Source organism: Euleptes europaea, chromosome 14, assembly GCF_029931775.1.
Source record: "Euleptes europaea isolate rEulEur1 chromosome 14, rEulEur1.hap1, whole genome shotgun sequence".
NCBI classification, from domain to species: Eukaryota; Metazoa; Chordata; class Lepidosauria; order Squamata; family Sphaerodactylidae; genus Euleptes; species Euleptes europaea.
In genome coordinates this window covers 36,620,216-36,642,178 of record NC_079325.1, presented here as the reverse complement: position 1 = coordinate 36,642,178, position 21,963 = coordinate 36,620,216, and the positions used below count along the sequence as shown (strand labels likewise).

Below are 21,963 nucleotides of genomic sequence, written 5' to 3'. Positions count from 1 at the left end.
GAGAGAAGGTTCACTCTAGAATGCTAGAACTTGGGGCCACTCAGTGCAAGGAGGCGGACAGGAGGAAAGTAATTCTTAGCACCATGCAGCCTGTGGGGTTCTCTGCCACCAGATATGGTGATGGTGCTTGGATTCGATGGCTTTTAAAATAGATTAGGCAAATCCGTGGAGGAGAGGCCTGTCGAACATTTGTTAGCCCTCAGAGCTAAGTAGAACCTCCAGGTCCAGATGCAGTCTTTCTTGATGGATGCTAGGAACAAGCAGGGGGGAGATGGATTGGACAGCATTTTTGGCCTGACACAATAAGAGCTGCAGTTCTAATGAAAGTCTGAGAGTAGCTACTCTCATGATATCATCAACATGGAGGGTAGGAGTCCAGTGCTGCCCTTCCCATAGCTTTTTGGCGCCCTTACTAAGCATTGGTTGCTGCTCCTGGTACCCTTAAGTGTCCATGTTCCAACTGGGGGCCAGCCCAGCCCATTGCAATGCAATTGATCAGTGACTTTCCCCTTGTCTCATTCATCGGGATGGTTCTTCTCAGGTCAACCAATTCACCATCATGTTCTCGTGATGTGTCCCCACTAGGGTTGCCAGGTCCTTCTTTGCAACTGGCGGGAGGTTTTTGGGGTGGAGCCTAAGGAGGGGCAGGGTTTGGGGAAGGACTTCAATGCCATATAGTCCAATTGCCAAAGGTGCCATTTTCCTTAGGTGAATTGATCTCTATCGGCTAGAGATCAGTTGTAATAGCAGGAGATCTTCAGCTAGTACCTGGAGGTTGGCAACTCAAGTCCCCACTAGAGATGTAAAATTTCATGCTATGGGAGAAAAAAATGGATTTTTTTCTGACATTGGCAGAGGATTTAAATATGTGCAATATGTACTTGCCCTGACCTGGATAGCCTAGGCTAGCCTGATCTTGGCAGATCTCAAAAGCTAAGCGAGTTGGCCCTGGTAAGTATTTGGACGGGAGACCACCAAAGAATAGCAGGGTCACTATGCGGAGGCAGGCAATGGCAAACCGTCTCTGAACATCTCTTGCCTTGAAAACCGTATGGGGTTGCAGTAAATCGGCTGTGACTTGACAGCAAAAAAACCAAAAAACTTTCCTCTCAAACCTAACCTTGCAATATAAAATTCATCATTTTAACTTGGTTAGCATATAGAATGGTATTAATTGTGATACTTATGGAATTTAGAAACATTAATGTCCTAATTTTCTGCGAACAGCTGCATGCTTCTAGACTGTATGCTATCTTAGCACATTCCACTCATTCAAGAAGAGAGAAATATGTTTGATAGTTTTTTTAGTGCTTCCCCAAACTTCCCAATTTTTCCTTTAGAAAAATTGAGAGGGAACCCATTAGGGCCCTCAGGGCTTCACACCTCTAGTCCCCCACTTACAGTGTAGAGGCCCTCTTTCAACCCCTGTACACTAATGCAAAAGCCCTAATTTTGTACTTCGTCATCCCTGGCACCCAGACTGTGTTTTAAAAAGGACCTGGTTGGGGTCCAAGCAAGGAGTAAGGGTGGGAGAGGATGGCTGGGTGTGAATCAGCCATGGCTTGTGCTTCTTATTTTCACCAGTGAATTTGTTTGCAACCGATTGCTGTCTTGGGTATTTGTTGTTTTAAGTAGGTTGGGGACCACAACAATGCCCATTCTTTCTGCATGTCATTGTTGCCCGGCCTAATCGCTATTCCCGTCTTTGTCCTGAGCCGCCAGGCGGGCCAGGCATTCTGGAGACAGTTTCCTTTACTCACAGGCTGAAGGAAAAGGATCTCAGAGTGCCCTTCTGCCCCCCAATTGCCTTTTTAATTTTTTTTAATTTTTTATTCTTTTTAAAACAACATACAACACACATGCAACACAAAACATACACTCCTCATACATAATCAGTACTCCAAGCCTGCAACAAGATCCTCATCAAATGCCAAACAGAGCAGAACAAATTCATTCTAAGCTGTCTAGTACTAATATTTAAGTCTTAACAAACAAATTAATCTGTAATATAGCAAAAATATAAACATTTATACTCAAACCTATATCTGTGCATTACAAAACTTAATTGATATTACCGTATATACCCGTGTATAAGCCGACCCGCGTATAAGCCGAGGTGCCTAATTTCTCCCCAAAAATGGGGGAAAATTAGGCACCCGCGTATAAGCCGAGGGTTGGCTTATAACCCCTCCCCCCGCCGCAGACTTACCTGACGGGCTCCCGGGAGCAAGCGGTGCGGCCCTGGTGGCGGCGGTGGTGCACCCGGCAGGGGCTGGGGCAGCCTCCCTGCAATTGCAGGAGGCCACCCCAGGCCCCAGGAAGCGGCGGCACGGCCGGGCGGGGCCGGGGCAGCCTCTGCGCCGGCGCAGGAGGCGGCTCCCAGCCCCAGGAAGCGGCGGCATGGCCGGGCGGGGCCGGGGCAGCCTCTGCGCCGCCGCAGGAGGCCGCTCCCGGCCCCAGAAAGCGGCGGCGCGGCCGGGCGGGGGCCAGGGCAGCCTCCGCGCAGCTGCAGGGGGCCGCTCCTGGCGGCAGGAAACGACGCGGGCCCAGCGGCGGCGGTAAGTTCCCTCCTCCCTCCCTCCTCCCTCTACCGTATTGACCCACGTATAAGCCGAGGCCGGCTTTTTCAGCCCTTTTTTTGGGCTGAAAAACTTGGCTTATACGCAAGTATATACGGTATATTAATATACTAATACCAGTTACTAAGCCTCTTGACCAGTATCTAAACTGTAAACAACACTGCTGAATTATTATTGATTCTTGAAATGTGTGTGTGTGTGTGTAAAGTGCCGTCAAGTCACAGCCGACTTATGGCAACCCCATATGGGGGTTTTCAAGGCAAGAGGCTAACAGAGGTGGTTTTTGCCAGTGCCTTCCTCTGCACAGCAACCCTGGACTTCCTTGGTGGTCTCCCATCCAAATACTAACCAGGGCTGACCCTGCTTAGCTTCTGAGATCTGACGAGATCAGGCTAGCCTGGGCCATCCAGGTCAGGGCTTGAAATATATACCGATATCTATATGTATCTGCTAGCATAGTCAACATGATATCTTGTAATACCTGAAATATATAGTTTTTTAAACTGAGAAGAGAGTTACTTATTATTATAACAAGTTTTCCATCTACATACTCTCTACACATACATTATTTTGTTACATAATCATAGTATAGCTTCCAGAGGGCCCCCCCACAATTGCCTTGAGATGCAAACTGCAGTTGAATTATATTAGCAGATCTCATTTTGAGCAAGAGCTGCACCCCATGGATTCAGCACCGGAATCGTGTTTCTGGTAAATGCAAGGAGCTAGATAATCTCAACAGTGATGTCAGATGAGAAGTGATTCTGAACATGTGCTGATTACAGGGCCATCTCTTTTTTTTTTCTTTTTATAAATTTTTATTAATTTGTATAACATAAAACATAAAACAAAAACAAACACATACAATAAAAATAATATATATAAAAAATTAACAAAAGGAAATACAAAAGAGTATCTGTATATACTTATTAATACATTCATAGTTACAAAATTATAAAGACCAAAAAGATACCCCTTTGACCCTCCACCCACCTTAAAAAAGTGACCCGTCACCCGACTTCCGAAGAAGTGTCTTAACAGTTTTAAAAATATCTATTAACAGTAAAATATAAAGATATTAAAACTAGTTTCTATAACTCACTAATTAAAGTAGTAAAATCCATTTTTGCCAGTTTATCCCAATATATGACGGTCTTTGCCCAAGTTTTTTTAAATTCTTCCATATCTTTTCCATGTAGGAATTCGGTTAATTTGGCCATCCTCATATACATCCATAATTTCTCTCTCCAGTCACAAATTGAAGGTTTATTCACTTGCTTCCAAACTTTAGTTATTACAATTCTTGCAGCAGCAAAACTATATTGACAAATAACCCTGTCATTATTATACAACCGCAGGGCCATCTCAACGATTGCACTTCAAAAAATGAATAAGAGACTGAGGTTTAAAAGGTAGATAAGAGGGACATGATGGAGGTGTATAAAATGATGGTCGGTGTGAAAAGAATTTTCTCACATAATAGTAGGACTTGGGATCACCAGTCAAAACTGACTGGCAGCAGGTATATGGCGGACAAAAGGAACATAATTAACTTACGGAATTTGCTGTCACAAGATGCAAAGGCAGGTTTTGAAAAAGGACAAGAAACCTTCACGTAGGTAGTAAGGTAAAGGTCCCCTGTGCAAGCACTGGGTCATTCCTGACCCATGGGGTGACGTCACATCCCAACATTTCCTAGGCAGACTTTAGTTTACGGGGTGGTTTGCCAGTGCCTTCCCCAGTCATCTTCCCTTTACCCCCAGCGAGCTGGGTACTCATTTTACCGACCTCAGAAGGATGGAAGGCTGAGTCAACCTTGAGCCGGCTACCTGAAACCAACTTCCGTTGGGATCGAACTCCGGTCGTGAGCAGAGCTTGGACTGCAGTACTGCAGCTTACCACTTTGCGCCACGGGGCTCCTACCTCATGAAGGACAGGTCAACAAACGGCTGTTAGCCAGGACAGCTACATGAAGCCTCCATGTTCAAAGAAAGTATAGCTCTCTGTATCAGATGGTGGAGACATACAATAATAGAAGACAATTGCTTTCCACCCTGCCTGTACATTTCCCAGATGCAGCTGGTTGGTTACTGTTGGAAATGGGATACTGTACTAGATGGACCTAGATAATCTGGTAGAGTGGTTCTTGCATTTTAAAACAATTGCCCTGGATATTTGGGATTAAAGGGAAGGGTTCTGCCATTCACACCCATCCATTAACAGTGGTTTGCTGATGGACATATGAAGCTGGCTCAGACCGAGTCAGAGCATTGGTTCATCTGGTTTAGTATTGTCTCCTCTGACCAGGAACAGCTTCCCAGGATTTCAGGCAGAGAAAGATCTTTCCCAGCACCTGATATTTTCACTGTAGATTTTGAGTCTTGAACCTGGGACCTTCTGCATGCAGAGCAGGAGCTCAACCACTGAGCCACAGCCTTGGAGTGGATGTACATCAGCCATCATCATTCCTTTAACACCTGCCCTGGTATCTCCTCAGTATCCAACATAACCTCCCAACAAAAATAGTCCCGCATTGGCTGTGACCTACCAACTCCAACCAGTCACGTATGGCTACCAGAGGCTAGAAAATCTCTTCGGTTTGCTCTTTCTCTGCTTGTACAAAGCTCTGAATATCTTGGGCTGGTTGTGAGTGTGAGTAAGCATGTAGTAGGCTCCAAGATGTGGCTAATGATAAGAACTTTGCTGCGTTGGCATTCAACCTGTCCTGTTGTCAAGGGCTATTAAAAACCTATGCGTTGGGCTGTGTGAACAGAGGCTCACAACATTGAACTGATCATAGAGGTGCCGTTTCTGATCTCTATAGAGAAGAGGTTGAAGGAGCTGGGTATGTTTAGCCTGAAGAGGAGAAGACTGAGAGGGGATATGATAACTATCTTCAAGTACTTGAAGGGCTGTCATATAGAGGATGGTGCCGAGTTGTTTTCTGTTGCTCCAGAAGGTCAGACCAGAACCAGCTGGTTGAAATTAAATCAAAAGCGTTTCTGTCTAGACATTAGGAAGAATTTTCTAACAGAACAGTTCCTCAGTGGAACAGGCTTCCTTGGGAGGTGGCAAGCTCTCCTTCCCTGGAGGTTTTTAAGAAGAGGCTAGATGGCTATCTGTCAACAATGCTGATTCTATAGCCATGGGCAGATCATGAGAGGGAGGGCACCTTGGCCATCTTTTGGGCATGAAGTAGGGGTCACTGGGGGTGTGGGGGGGGGAGGTAGTTCAGAATTTCCTGCATTGCGCAGGGGGTTGGGCTAGATGACCCTGGTGGTCCCTTCCAACTCTGGTTCTATGAGGCCTTTTCTGATGTCTGTCATTGTCTCCTTCCTCCTCTAGATCCCATCTAATGCCGAGGCTGAAGGAATCTCGCTCCCACGAGTCACTGCTCAGTCCCAGTAGCGCGGTGGATGCCCTTGATCTGAGCATGGAGGAGGAGGTAGTCATTAAGCCTGTTCACAGCAGCATCTTGGGGCAAGACTATTGCTTTGAGGTAAGCCACCTGCGTCGGTTGCTGGAGGTTCTCGGGGTGGAGGAGCTGGGTTAGAGGGGAGCCTATCCACACACACGCAGTCATCCGTATCAGAACTCGAGCAGACAAATCTCTCAGTCATGACTGATTTATTTTGAGGGCTTGTATTTTGCCTTTCTGTTCACAAAGATCCCCCAGACACAGCTTACAAAAAGCTGTATTTTGACATGTGTCCTCCCATTCTGCTCAGCAAAGCTTAAGTTTAAGGAGCCTTCCTCTGAGGGAAACTGAGCTTCTTCTTCCTTCTGTTGGAGGAAGGCCCCTTAGTCTGGAAGAAGATTTGGCAGAGTGAAGTGGGTAGGGTATGTGCCCAATATAAAAATGCAGTAATATAAATTCCAAAACATCGGTCCTGTAAAACAGATGATGGCCAAGACAAGCAATTAATACTCATTTTCAACGCAGTCAATTTAATACTGTATTCAAACAGCCATTAAAAATAGTCCTCAACAAAGAGCAATAAAAGCAGCAGTAGACAAAAATCTAAAGCAGCCAAGCAGCTAAAAATTCCATTTTCAAAGGCCCCCCGGAACAAGCAAGGCCAGAAATCCAAGAATAGTGACAATCGTACCTCCTGTGGCAGGGAGTTCCACAGCCTGGAGGCAGCAGCAAAACAGTTCCCCAAAATGAAAGTAGTCCTCAGCAAGAAGATTGGTAGGCAAGTGGCGGAGGAATGAGCAAGGTTGAGATTTGGAGGAGAGCAGCAGGTTTTCTTGCCTTCTGTGAACCTGAGGGCTGGTTCCTGGCTGTCCTAGTCAAGACCCCCATCTCAGTAGTATTAAGCAAGGGGGAAATCACTTCTCAGTAACCCCACCTTTCCTCAGTTAGCCCTGTCCACTTAGCACCACCTTCCCAAGTGTGAATGAAACTTAAGTATCTCCAAACATATAAAGAGTGCCTCTTGCTCACCAACTTCAGCCTGTCCTTTTTGCCATTTAAAGTATTTGGTAGTGTTAATATGGGCAACAACAAAAAAACCTTGATAAAAAAAAATTCTGGGTGTTTGGGTTGCTTCTGCTGTTTAAATGAGTAGCAGATGGAAATTGAAATAAGGGGAAGGAGAAGGGAAGATGATTTTCCTGGGACACACAGGCCAAAATAGAAATTTCTTTTTAAAGACAAATACATCTGCACAAAGAATGCAAGCTGCATCTTCCCGGCAATAGCACGGAGGGTCAGGAGGAGAAGACTTTTGTAAATCACGCTGCCTAAATTATGTTCCACTCAAGAAAAATAAAACGGAGCTAGACGAAAGAGAGATTTGACACCTGTAATATCAGAGCTGTTTACCAATTTTGTTCGTCACTCGACGGCAGAATGAGGGGGATGAATAGCGCTTGGAGAAAGTTGACAGAGACAGGAAAATGCACAAATTGCACACTTGTCAAGGGGAGAGAGCCAGCCTTTTTGCTTTCAAGTGCGTTAGATGAAGAAGAAAGTCACTCCAATTCTGAATAAGGGCCATGTGGGAAGTTAAGCATTGAGACATGATTTGATGGCCACAAATCAGCCTGTGCACGTAGAAAGTGACTCCGTGTGCATATTTGATCACAATTCGGGGCTGCTGCATGCACCTTTTGCAAAGAAGGGCTGTCCCAGGATTGCAGATATTTCGCTATTTCGGCGTTCTCATTACATAGGTGTGAATTGTAGTATCTACCGCAAAAGGCACCCTAAACATTCCATCTTGGCTTTAAAAAAAGCAAGTTTCTAGTTCTTATGGTATAGCAATAACTTATAAGTGGGAAGCGTGAGCCAATGCCTTGTGAAATCTCAGGAACTGGTGGGGAGGCTTTGTAGGATTTTGTTGTGTTCAAGAAATTTAGTTTTCTGTGCACTGTATAGCTGCTGTAGGCAGACACTGAATAATTTGTGCAAAACACAAAATCAGCATATATTTGCTTAATTTTTCGAGTTATTGAAATTTGAGTTGTGTTACTGAGCTGGGGCTGCCCCTGTTGATTTTAGTGTCGCAGAACTAAATTACTGTATTTTTCCGTGTATACGACAATCTTTTTTTCTAAAAATGACTAGAAAAAAATTGGGGGTCGTCTTATACACGAAAGGTCCCGCTCTCTTCCCCGCCCGTCAGCTGATGGCCGGGGAAGAGAGTGGGCGGGTAAGAGCCCGGTTGCCCTGGCTGGCCAGCGACCAGCCTTCCCATGGTCCCCGCTCTCTTCCCCTCCCGTATTTTGTACATGCCCCCATGTATAAGATGACCCCTGATTTCTTAATTCTGGGTTAAAAAAATAGGGCTCGTCTTATACATGGGGGCGTCTTATACACGAAAAGATACGGTAAGTGTGGCACACCTTGCTGATACCAGATCTTGTGAACCCCAGATCTTGAGCAAGCTTCCAGAGTAGTATGGAGATTTGAACCTGGGTCTCCCAGATCTCAGTCCGGTACTCTATGCACTACACCACAGTGGCTCTCTAATAGAATCTATAAAACAGCATGAGGGAATAAAATGTCCAGTATCCTCCAGAATGAATTGTCCTTTTCTCCACCTCTCCAAATTCTCTTGTTTCTAAATGCTTGCCAAGTACTCTGTATACGTGTTCAGCACTCTTGTTCCTAATTCTGCTGGCAATAATTGAGGTTTTGGCATTTGTAGAGTTTTTGGGCAGAGAGCCTTGGTGTCCCTGAAGTAATAGCCCAACTTCCTTGACATTCTCCTCATTCCATCTCTGTGCCTCTATATTGTCCTATTGTTAGGAGACAGACGTGCCAGTTAGGACAGGATGTCAGTCTGACACGGCGTAAGGGGCAGAAAACCGCAAGTGTTGCTGCAGCAGAGAATGTTGAAGAGCCAGCCTACGAGAGTGCAGGAGGCTGGGGGGAAATTGAAGGCAGATGAGGGACGTGACAATCGTCCGCTCGAGAACGAGCACCAGAAAGTAGGAAAATTGGAATGAGGTTCTGGAAAACAAGCTCTGGCGAAGAAATGTCAAGTTAGCCTGACCCACAAAAACCACAGAGATATGGAGGCAAAGACAGGACTGGTTCACCTTAGTGCTGTGTTGGGGGCGGGGGTGAAGTATCCACAGTGGTCTCACACCAAATCAGCATTTGGTTTATCTCTTGGACCTTCTGAAGACCTTCTGTTTCATTTTGGCTTTTGAAAAACCAGCTACAACTGCTTAGCCAGCTGCAGCCTTTTCTGTGCATGCCCTAGTTACATCTTGATTAGATTATTGCAACGTCCTTGAGAAGTTTTCAGAAACTTCAGTTGGTACAGAATACTGCAGCCAGGATGTTTACTGAAATGGGTCGTAGGGACCATATCACACCAGGCTTAGCCCATCTACTCTGGTTCCCAATTTGTTTCCAGGCACAATTCAAGGTGCTGGAGTTGACATTTAAGGCCCTGTATGGTTTGGGACCAACATACCTGAAGGACCGCCTACTCCCTTATGAACCTGCCCAGCCTGCTTCAGGTCTGCCTTCTGAGATTAGGCAGGTGGCAACGTGGAAAAGGGCCTTCTCAGTCATGGCACCAAAGCTCTGGAATTCTCTTCCCAGGGAGCTTTGTCTGTCCCTTCTGTTGCCATCTTCTACCAATGGGTGACAAAACTTTTTTGTTTTGTTGGCATTCCCTCAGTGATCCCTCCTTCCTGACCAGTGTTTTAATTATGGTTTTTATGGCAGGGCATAAATCAAACCGAATAAATAAATATGTCCTTGTATGTGTATTAACTCTGTTTTAAATTGTTTGAATGATGTATCTTTTTGAAGGTTTGATTTTTAAGGTTTTGAAATGTTATGTTATCGTGTATGTTTGAAATTGTTAGCCACCTCGGTGGCCCTTGCGAGGGCAAAAAGGCAGGATATAAAATTTGTAAATAAATAAGGTGCTGGTCCATAGCGTTGCAGCAAGGGGCAAGAAACTAGAAATCACTTAGGCAATACTTCTGGTGAAATCTCTTGAGTGTGGGCTTGAAAGTTGAGTGGTGCTCATAAGCTACACCTAAATGCTCTGCTGATTATAAGCACAACATGATTTTCCTGACCCTTTTAAAATAATACTGTTTACTTTGCCGTTTGTATGGCACCTTCAAGTGTTGACATTTTGTCTTGTAATTACCTTGTTGTAAGCCTGTCTAGTAATTCCTGTTGCAAATTGGTGGGAGGGAGCTGAGGAAGAGTGGCTTGCCTAAGGCCACATGGTGAGATTGTGGCAGAGGTGAGATTCAAACCCGGGACTTTCGGATTTGTATTCGGATCTCTTTGCTCTACATAAACTCCTTTAACGTAAACAGGGATTAGGAAGCTAATCCAATTAGTAGATGTAGAGCATACGAAGGTGAAATCATGGCGGAGAGGGGGAACAAGCCAGAGGGGTGATGGTCTAGTGGGTGGAGCTTCAGAGCATGGGTTCTGCAGTGGTTTGCAGAGTATATGCAGATACGTGTGATTTGCATGCTTTATACAGATTTTATGGTTTGGGGCATAGAATTGCAGTTTTCTTTCCCCTAGGCGTTCACAGTACCACCTTGACCCATTTTCCAGTTCTGTGCCAAGGATGCTTGAGGAAAGCTGAATCTGTGACCTTGACAAAGTACTTGGGTTTGAACGTTTTTTTCTTTGTTTGCCCAGTTGTTACCATTATGCATAATCCTCCCTTTATCTAGTGACATGGAGAGAACGGAAGCCCTGCTTTACCGCTGGAACACTGATTCAGCCAACCTCTGGTCTCTTGATTTATTCAGGCTTTGCTCATCCCACTTTCAAGCGTACCTGGGCAGCCATAAGAACCGGAAACTTCATCTCTTGGCTTAAATACAAACTGAGCTTCCCTGGAAGCTATATTTTGCACCCATCGCTCACTGTCTTCGGGGTTGCTGTGCATAACTATAGCGTGTGTTCAGCCCTAGACCTTGTCCCTGACATCCACATCTGAGCACTTAGTGCGTCACATCAGTTCTGCTCCAGGGAAATGTTGGGCCCGTGCATAAGGAAGCAGCTGCTTTAGATTGCCTTCCAGGTTGGGAGCTCTTGAATGTACGCCACCACAGCCCTTCAGCTGGTAACAAAATGCTGCAGCTGGAGCCAAGACTGGCTCTTGCCTCTGAGGCTATTACGCCAATGCTGTACCCTTTTCATTGGCTTCTGGTTAATTTCCAGGCCGGATTCAAGCATCGGTCTTCAAGACTTATGGGTTTGGGACCTGGATATTAAAAGGACTGCCTTGGCCCCTATAAACCTACCAGCCCCTCAGGTCATCAGCAGAAGCCCTGCCCCATGTCCTTCACCAGTATGTGGGTACCAAAAAGAGGGCCGTGCCACCTGACCTTTGGAACTCCCTTCCCCTGGAGATTTGCCTACTGGGCGTACATTCACAAGCCTGGTCAAGGTGCTGTTACTCTGGTGTGCTTATAACCAGGGTTGACTGCTAATTGAATACTACTTTCCAAGAAGAAGAAGAAGAGTTGGTTTTTATATGCCGACTTTCTCTACCACTTAAGGAACAATCAAACCTTCCCTTCCCCACAACAGACACCCTGTGAGGTAGGTGGGGTTGAGAGAGTGTGACTAGCCCAAGGTCACCCAGCTGGCTTCGTGTGTAGGAGTGGGGAAACAAATCCAGTTCACCAGATTAGCCTCCACCGCTCATGTGGAGGAGTGGGGAATCAAACCCACTTCTCCAGGTTAGAGTCCACTGCTCCAAACCACCACTCTTAACCACTACCCCATGCTGGCTCTTTCCGGTTTGTTTGTATTTTGACCAACTAGTTGGTCTGTAATTGTTACATTTGTATGGCTTTGTAACTGTTATGCTTGTGGTGTTAAAGGGTTTCCCCATTTCAGTCTTTTGTTAGCTGCCTTGAAGGTAGTTGTAGGATGAAAAAAGTGGGGTAAATATATTTAATAACTGGATTACCTTTTTTGAAAGCCCTCCAAACGAGGATTCTGCAATGGCATGGCTGACTGCGATTCCTGCTTCCCATTCAAGGTGGCTTCCACGTGGCAGCCGTTTTTCTGCTCTGCCTTGTACCGTGTGTCCTAGGAAAGTCCGTACAAGTTGGGCTGTGCCCCTGCAAAGTGCTCCTTTCCGCAAAGCCAGTTTCGCCCCCATCCCTTTTGGCCTCCTGTCATCTTTTCCTGAGCGGAGGAGAGCACGTGACTCCCTCAGTGTGAGAGTATGACATCATGGCTGTGCCCGGCATCCAGGTCTCTTCCTCCCACCCCCCAGTGTCCTTGGGAGAACTTGGACCCTGCATACAAATAAGTAGGTCGGCTCGCAGCTGCAGCACCCTCCCTCCTGCGTACCCCGCACAGCGGGAGCTCTGATTTCTTTCGGCACCTGAAATTGCAGGATAATTTTGCCTGACGGAGGCAGCCACCCAGCCATGCAATGTGGATAATGAGTGAAAATGAGTTAAATTTGAGAAACTAATGATTTTTTTCCCTACTAATAGAATTTTACCCTGGTAAATTAATACTGTTCCCCCATGCACATTTTTTAAAAAGGTTTTTGAATACAGCATTTTCCATTTGTGGGGCTGCCAGGCTGGCTCCAGTGAGTGATGAGTACAGGTGTTTTGCCAAGCGCCCAAGACTGGCAAGTAGCCCCCAGCACGCACACACACCCATACTGCCACTGTTGGCATTTCATTCCACCTGTATTGGGGTGAAGGCAGGCATAATATAAAATGTGAGCTCCCAACATGTCCCTAAGATCCAAGGTGAGTTCAGCTTCCTCTCAGCTGAAATAACAGACATGTAAGCCAGCAAATCATATGCTGGTTTGTCGTCAGTCTTGCCCCACCCACCCATTTCCTAGGCCTGCGTTTGCTCTGACCCCTGTTCCCTGAGTAGCCCCATGGCTCTGCAGCCACTATGCTCATCTTTGTCACTCTCAGGTGTCCCCCTTCTTCTCCGCGTTGGCAACAGAGCCACGAGCAGCCTTTCACTTTTTACTTTTATTATTGTTATCCCAGTCGTTGACCAGAAAATACATATTCACGTATCTAAAACGTTCAAGTGAAGACGAAAGCAGTTTTCGAGAGGACAACCACCAAAGAACTAATTCATGATAATAGTAAAAACCATTTCGCCACTTGTAGCATTCCACTAACAATAGAGTCAATAAATAAATCTGTAAAAGCTAAAATAAAAATAAAATGCAGTAAAAATATGGCTATGAAATTTAAAATTTAAATTCTAGCATTTTTATCATTATACCTGCAGCACACATTATATACAAAAACACAGAACTTAGCGACATTACTTGTGATGTGTGGGTTTTCATCAGAGAGGAGACAGCATGTTGCTCAGACGAGGGCCAAGGATGCTCCTGCTGCTCTCTGGGGGTGTCAGTTTCTGATGATTAATCTCAAATGGGCACTGGGGGGCAAGAGGGAGGCTGAGATTAAAACAACATAGCACCCTAGTGAGGAAACTGCATCTTTGAACATTTTCTGCATGCTGGAGAGAGGATCTATAGAAGAGTGGGAGATGCACCTCTGCGCTGGGTTTCTATCGAAACAAGTATCTTCTACTCCCTTGACTTGTGTTCGCTGAAAACACCGTGCTTGCGGTGGGCGGGTTGACGGAGGCGAGCACGAGACCTCCAGTCCGACAGAACCGCAGGAGGCGCCTAATGGTCTGGAGAGCCCAGCGGGTGCTGCCAAAACCCTTTCATGCGCAGTGCGGAAGAGCAAATGGCTCCATTATTTCTGGAGAAGGCTCTCCTTGGGCCATGTAGGAGAGGGGCTCAGCTAAGTGCTGGCTCAGAGCCAGCTGTCAAAGCCTCTCTGGAGACCGCTGGAAAGCTGAGTGGCTGTGGCTTCTCCTGAGTGCTGGATGGGTTGAGATCCAGCATGGAACAGGGGTTAGAGTGCGGGACCAGGATCTGGGAAACTCTTGTTCGAATCCCCACTCAGTCATAGACATTTGATGGGTGGGCTTAGACCAGTCACTCTCTCTCAGTCTAATCTGCTTCTTACAGAGTGGCTTTTATGTAGACGAGGGGGAAACCATCTTGTAAACCACTTTAGGTCCACACTAGGAAGCCAAGTTGGGTATAAATATCTAAAAGTAAAATAGACCTTGAAAAGGACCTATCTTGAGATTTGGCTCTGCAGAAGGAAAACGAACCATCTTAGCTGAGTCCTTGGTCTCTTAAAAACACAAATTCACCTTCTGGAGGATGCAGAAGTGGAAGAGTCAGGCCTCACCAGACCCCCTTTGCAGCATTTTGGCCATGTGTTGAGGGCGTTCCATGCCCCCCAGCCCCAGTAGGATAAGGAGAGAGGGATGGTCCATATCTCTGCCAGGTTGGGCCAGTGTGGTGTAGTGGTTAAGAGCTGTGGTTTGGAGTGGTGGACTCTAATCTGGAGAACTGGGTTTGATTCCCCACTCCTCCATGTGAGCGGTGGACGCTAATCTGGTGAACCGGGTTGGTTTCCCCACTCCTACACATGAAGCCAGCTAGGTGACCTTGGGCTAGTCACAGTTCTCTGAACTCTCTCAGTCCCACCTACTTCACAAGGTGTCTGTTGTGGGGAGGGGAAGGGAAGGTGATTGTAAGCCAATTTGATTCTTCCTTAAGTGGTAGAGAAAGTCGGCATATAAAAGCCAACTCTTCTTCTCCTCTATAAAGTCTTGATCTGAGATGGCTAACTGAGGCCAAAATCATAAGATGGTGAGGTGAACTGAGGTTAGTTTCCAAAAGTGTCCTGTTAGTTCTTTCTATTGCTACGGTCCCCATTTTCACATGTAGGTAAGCAGCCTAGAGGAAAGTTGTTTTCCTCTTGGGGTCATTGGTTTTCACAGAGTGGCGGAGGAGCAGGGTTCATTTGAGTCCACCCTGACAGGTGAATCAGGCAGACCTGCACCTTTCTTGTCCATTGTTCTTCACAGCAATGCCTGTTGCTCTGTGGCCTGGACATCCTCATACAGGTGGGGCAGGCTGTTTCTACTGGATGAAAGGAAGCAGGAATAGGGTGGCTTTGACCAAAACGGATGGTGGCCAAGCAAAACCTTCTTGAGCAGAAGTAACAGTGCGATAAAGGATTCAGGTGTATGCACTGGGAAGCATCATGTTTGTTTGCAAAGGGTTTGGGTTCTTAGAATGAAATCTCAACAAGAGCTCTCTGGTATGCTGGTGATTGGGCAGTAACAGCCAGCAGCCAAAGCTCTCTCCTTAACCAATTTTATCCAACCCACATGGATCTCCTCTTGCTTCCCTGCCTAAAGGCAAGAACCTGAACCGTCTGGACTTTGGCCTTGCCGGATCAGGTCAGAGGTTGGTCTGTGCGACATACTGTTTCTGATCCAGTGCTTCAGGCATGATGGATTGCTGTCCCTTGTGGTCCAGAGGCACTATTATAGTCCAGAGGCACTATAAATGTTGTAGACCAGCAACCTTTCCTTTCTTGTGACCTTTCCAGACACGTCTGGTTGGCCACTATCAGAAACAGAATTCTGCAATAAGAGACGAGGTTCTGACCCATTTCTGTTCTCACCAGAAGGCTCCCATCTCTTGCTCAGGGCTACAGAAATGATCCCTGTTCCCTTCTTTTCCAGGTGACAACTGCATCAGGTAGCAAATGCTTCTCATGCCGATCCGCTGCAGAACGGGACAAGTGGATGGAGAACCTGCGGAGAGCCGTGCATCCCAACAAGGTAGCAGGGGTTCTTGGCACACTTTCCTGGGCTGCCTAAGGCATGCTTGTGTTCCACTGTTAAGAGTTAAGTACACAACAGGTCAAGAAAATATAAATAAAAGTAAAAATCCAAGGCCCAAGGTTGTACACGCTAAAAATTATGTAAGTACAAAATATGTATTTATTTATTTCAGGATAAAATCTAATACCACATATAACCCATATAGGGTGTTGCAATAGCCTACCAAATTGACATACTCATATAACACAGTAAGATATAAAATAACACAATTATACTCTGACCATATGCGTTTCGGCCATACAGCCTTCTTCAGTGGCCTAAATTTTTATCCTGAAATAAATGTATACATATTTTGTACTTACATACTTTTTAGAGTGTATAACCTTAGGCCTTGGATTTTTACTGTTATTTATATTTTCTTGACCTTTGGGGTACTTAATTCTGGTGTTTAGGGTTGTTCCCCCCCCCCTTTCGTTGTTGTCGTACCACTATTAAGAGTAACAAGCAAATTCTGGTTTTTCTGCATTGAAACATTCGGTCCCCTGTATCTTCCCGAGATGGTGCCTTGACACCCCTTCGAGGAAGGGAATGCAGGGATATCAGTGTTACGACAAATAAATTTAATTTAAAGAAATAGGCTGAAAGCAGAGTTCTTTTCACCCAGGAATCAAAGTCAGTTTGAAAAAGGGATCTCTGTTCATGGTGTGGATTCACCTCGCACAACTTTGTTCAGGGGCAGCTGGTTTTCCAGGTTTTTGTGTTGGTTTCCAAAATTTGTACAAGCTGTTGGAGAAGAGGGGTAGCAAGGTGAAAGAATTACATGCAAAGAAAATCACTTTCCATTCTGTGGGAATAAAATATGATCTGAAATCGGTCTGTAAGTGAATTTTCACACACCTTTGTTTCCCACATAGGGTATTGGATGGCAACTGGAACAGTCAGCCTTGAGACAACTTCCTGTTGTACGGAAAGATTCCTCAACAGTGGTTGTTGGAAAATTATCTTGGTTCTGATAATTTCTGATTAATTAGCAAAGCGCGCTAGGCTTAGCAAACAGCGGAAGGTCCCACGTGTGCGTGCGTGTTAGAACAAAAGAAAGCAACAGGCTTGTTTCTAATAAAACTAAACTCATTTATTATGGAAATACCCTCTTGATAGTAAAGAGACAATACAAGTCCCCTAAGCTTAACTAACTTGCTAAGTTTCAAAGTATAAAGAAGGTGGTAGGTGCTCTCCATCCCATTGTGGGGGATGGGAGACCTTGTGCGCTGAGAGCGCACAGCACCAGCATGTTGTCTCTAGGGAGAGGGGAAGAAGAGAAGAGAGAGAGGGCAGAAGCAGTCCTGAGAATATCAGTCTAAAAACATCAAAGGCAGAGGAAGAGAGTTTAAAGGTATCGGGTATTCCTTTCAGTCCCTCTCTATCCTCTCTATCTATCTAGGAGTCTCCGGTCAGAACTCCCTCTGGATCTGGAGTTAAGTGACACCGCAAAGGCTGTATATTCCAACACTGGCCACCACATTGGCGTTCACAAATCTTACAGATATGTGAAGCTGCCTCACATTGAGTCCAACCATTGTTTCCTCTAGCCCGGTATTGTCTGCTCTGACTAGCAGCCGTTCTCCAGGGATTTCAGTCAGGGAAAAGTCTCTCTGAAACCCTTCAGCTGGAGAGTGAAATGCCCAGAAAGCCGTTCTGCCCAGAAAGCAGATTTTTGACCTCTGACCCACCACCCCTCATCTGAAGCGAGACTTCCCCTTTGTATAGGGATCACCGTTCCTCTCCCAGTTTTTCCAGTTCGAATATTGTGTGTGTGTTTTTGCACAGCATTTCCACCCCAGAGCTGGCTGCATTTCTGCTGCACACAAGACTGAGTCCCTGCAGCTTTCCTGTTCTTGGTGCATTGCGAGGGAAGAACATGTTTTTCTGTTCCCTTGCTAAAATCCAGTTTGGGGGAAAGCTATGCGGGGGAGAGGGAGTTCTTCTGGAGCAGCTTCTGTTGCTGTACTCCTTCCCGCTACAGCTTTTCTGCTTTCATTTTTAGACTCCTCTGGCAGCCAAATTGGAAACGGTGCCATTTTTAAAACAGAGAATTGTGTGTGTGTGTTATCAGCTTCTTCTTCTTCTAATTCCTACTGGCGAGACGAGAAAGCACCGTGGTATTTGGAAAATCAACATAAGCAGGGGTTATTATGCAAATTCCCATGAGCTGGTAATTTCCTTAAAGTAAAAACATAATTAAGAATCGTTTCTGTTCTAACGCATTCCAACAATTAAGCTGTTCCTCCATTTTTGCTGCGTGTAATTGCTTCCCCCTCCTTCTTGACCTTTTGTTGTTTTGTGTATGTCTCTTTTGTAGGACAATAGCAGGCGAGTCGAGAACATGCTCAAGTTATGGATTATTGAAGCGAAAGACGTACCAGCTAAGAAGAAGTACTTATGCGAACTGTGCTTGGACGAGGTTCTATACGCGCGGACGACATGCAAGTTGAAAACGGACAATGTCTTTTGGGGGGAGCACTTTGAGTTCAACAACCTCCCGTCGCTCCGGAGCATCACCATCCATTTGTACAAAGAGACAGACAAGAAGAAGAAGAAAGACAAGACCAACTTCATTGGGCTGGTCAGCATCCCAGCGGGTTCCGTCACAGGGCGGCAGTTTGTTGAGAAGTGGTACCCTGTGGTCACGCCCAACCCCAGCAAGGGCAAATCTGGGGGACCCATGATCCGCATCAAGTCGCGTTACCAAAGCATGAGCATCCTTCCCATGGAGATGTACAAGGAGTTTGCGGAGTACATCACCAACAACTACCTGGCTCTCTGCTCAGTCCTGGAGCCAGTGTTGAGTGTGAAGAACAAGGAAGAGATGGCCTCAGCTCTGGTCCACATCCTACAAAGCACTGGAAAGGCCAAGGTAAGCCCTTCCCATTTGGCTTAGATTTGCAGCTTTGACCAGCCCAGCTAGTTACATCAATAGTTCTGGGGCTGGCCTCTTGAGCTTGGAATGTGAATCAGACTAATTCCTACAGCTATGTAAGAACAGAAGAGCCCTGCTGGATCAGAACAGGGTTCCATTGAGTCCAGCATCTTGTTCACACAGTGGCCAACCAGTTGCCTTGGAGAAACATGGCATAGAAACTAAGGCCTTCTAGCACAGATATTCAAGTGTTCACTGCCTCTGAATAGGAGGTTCCTTTTGGGAGTTAAGCAGGGTTGGCCATGATCTTGGATGAGAGACCACCAAGAAAGACTGGGGTTACTATGCAGAGGAAGGCAATGACAACTACCTCTGCTTCTCTCTTGCCTGAAACACCCCATGGATGGGCTCACCATGAGTCGGCTGCAACTCGAGAGCACATTCTTCTTTCTTTCTGTGGTAGTCATCATTGTAGGCATCCCCCTCCATGAATTTGTCTAACCCCCTTTTAAACCTCCTGATGCTCATAGTCATCACTACATCCCCGGGCAGTTTCATTACTCATCGAGTAAAGTGTTCTTCCCTCTTGTCTGTCCTGAATCTGTTGCACATCAACTTCATTGGGTACTACTTTGAACACAGATCACCACCAGTACAGATAGGGGTAGATAGAGTGGCCCAAAAGAAATCAAGTTTCTGGTCACTTGGAAGGAGTATTTATTCATCTGCATCCATCAAGCAAGTGGTTATTTGGAAAACTGCCTTAATTTAAAAAGTCTTTGGTGAAATCTGGAACAGACCAAAGCATACCAGAACAGTTTAAACTTAAACAGATGTCTTGTGATTTCTGTTTATATTTCTCAGTTGTGCGCCATAGAGACCAGGGAAGAGGGTTCGTCTAGCTAATTTTTTCCCACCCATCCTCCAGAGAGCTCCGAGTACACCGTGACTCTCCCTTCTTCAGTTTTACATTCACAACAGCCCTGTGAGGTAGGCTAGGGTGACTGAGAAACCGATCCAAGAGTCACCCAGCATGTTTCATGGTTTAGCAGAGTTTTTTTTTTAAACCTTGGTCTCTCCAGTCTTAGTATGACACTTTAGCCTTTACTCCACACTGACTGTTTATGATCTTGGGAGACGAGGCTACATACCTATGGGGCACGAAGGAGCGGCATATTCTGCAAAATGCAGTTGTGCCCCAATGAAATGGCACTGTGGAACACAGGCAGAATGGTGCTACTGCAGTTATCTTGTTTGGGGGCTTCCTGGAGGCACCTGGTTGGCCACTGTGAACAGACTGCTGGACTTGATGGGCCTTGGTCTGATCCAGCAGGGCTTTTCTTATGTTCTTATGTTCACTTTTGTGAGAAAGTCTTGGCAGTCAGGTTTTTTTTTACATGCCTCGGGTCTGACTGCATTGCATGGAGTGACCTCTCTGGTTTGGGTTTAGCCCTAGAGATCAAGAGGAGTTGTATTGCTTATTAAAGCATCAATTAAGAAGAGATGTGGAAGAGGGAGGGGGAGGGAGCTGTCATCTGGAGAGTTATCAAGTGCCTGCGCAGCCTTCTTCAACTCAGAGTGATCCTTTCCCTTGAGCAATTTCTTCCAGACCCAGTTACTAGAATAGGTTACAGTTGGCTGGGCTGAGCAAACCGTTCAGCAGAGATGGACAGCCCCAAAAGGGGCTCATTCGTTCCCTGATCACAAATTGCTCAGGATAAGGAGCGAAGGCAGAGTGAGGCTGCTTGCGCCACCAGACGGTCGGTAGCTGTCGTACCAACCTATGGCCATCTCTGGTGGGGGTGATGTTATAGTGTACCGTGCGGTTCCCTCTCCTCGCAGGGTGCCCAGAGGTGTGAGGTGCCCAGAATCCCCAGTCGGAGGCCCTCAGCCCATTGCCGGAGTATTTCGCTTGCTGTAGTTTAGACATTGGACAGATTCAATTGTGGCGGTGTTCAGGTGTTCATTTTTGAAAAAGGGATCCCATTAGCCTGGAATTTGTGCTTTATGACCTGGAAGCCCTTTCCTCTCCAATTTGAAATGACAGCTGGAGAGGTGGGTTTACTCAGAAATAAAGGAAAGATACTCTGCACATGCATGCATGGATGTTTTTGGCATTGCCTCCTGTTTACTGGCGCTAAGTCCCTAAGATTCAAAACTGTCCCTGCAGCTCAGCCTCTGTTAAACTTTGTGGTAGCAAGGGAGACGTGGCGTGAAAACCCAGCCAAATGCCTGACTTGGCCACATGGCTTCCTTTGGAGGAGGGCTCTGTGCCCTGGATCAAAGCCTTTGCTGCCATAGAGCTTCTTGCCATAGAGCTCCAAGCAACCCCAGTGGATACTTCAGTTGCAGCCTTTTTGGGGAGCTGGTGAGCAAGCTTACAATCTGTGGGGTTTGCTGGAGGATCCCTGTGCTCGAAGCCTTTCACATGCTTCATCCAGTTGCTACCAACCCGTAAGCAAGGTCAGTACAATTGTGTTTTAATTGCAGGTTGGAGGCTAAGGCTAGAAGGACAGTGACGGGTAGAATCCTAGAGTTGGAAGGGACCACCAGGGTTGTCTAGTCCAACCCCCTGCACACCTGCAGGAAATTCACAACTACCTCCCCCCCGCACACCCCCAGTGACCCCTACTCCATGCCCAGAAGATGACAGGGTAAGGCCTCCTGTCGGGTTTGTGGCCTTGGTGGGATTCAAACCAGGATCTTCCTGGTTCTCAGAACTCAGTCGCAGAGCTAGAATGGTGCAATTAGCAGCCAGTCCAGGGGTGCTGTTGAAGAGCTAGCGCGAAATGGGGCAGGGAGGGATGTGTGATAATTGACTGCAGAGAAACAGCGGTGGGAGGGGGCGATTCAACCTACCCTGTGCTTCCTTACAAAGCCAGCTGGGGTTCTAGACTGCAGACCTCAATTAGAAAAGCAAAGCAAGAGGAGAGGTGGCAGCAAGGGGGAAGCCGCAGGTTGGGCAGGGTTAAGCAGACGCAGGCACGGTCACTTCTTCAATGGCATCTGCTGCTCGTGCAGCTATTTCGCATCCACCTGGATTTCTAATCCCACTCCTGTTGCCAGACATGCTTCTGTGCTAACTGATGGTGCTTGCATGATCCACAGCAGCTCTCCAGGTCCATCTCAGGACCCCCCGGAAATGGGTGCCAGCAATATGGGGAGGGGGTGTCATTGGCTGTGTATCAAATGTAGCTCCTTTGAGCCGAAGAAAGGAGGGGTATAAATATTTAGAGCAACGACAGCCTCTCCCCCAGCGAGGCAGGGACCTGTCAGGAGGTTGGTCGCTTTGA

The 21,963-nt window shown here is 46.4% G+C and overlaps 1 protein-coding gene across 6 annotated transcripts in view; it reads left to right on the top strand.

The window, feature by feature from the left end:
- The window catches only part of DAB2IP (DAB2 interacting protein), a 242,401-nt gene that overhangs the window by 187,438 nt on the left and 33,000 nt on the right, over positions 1 to 21,963 (top strand). For all 6 annotated transcript variants that reach the window (XR_008933770.1, XM_056860259.1, XM_056860258.1 and 3 more), the window contains 3 exons: positions 5,925 to 6,078; positions 15,652 to 15,750; positions 18,113 to 18,667. Coding sequence is in view for 5 of the 6 variants with exons in the window: in XM_056860259.1 (XP_056716237.1) it covers positions 5,925 to 6,078; positions 15,652 to 15,750; positions 18,113 to 18,667 (808 nt within the window). In the remaining variant the exon portion in view is untranslated. The remainder of the gene's footprint in view (positions 1 to 5,924; positions 6,079 to 15,651; positions 15,751 to 18,112; positions 18,668 to 21,963) is intronic.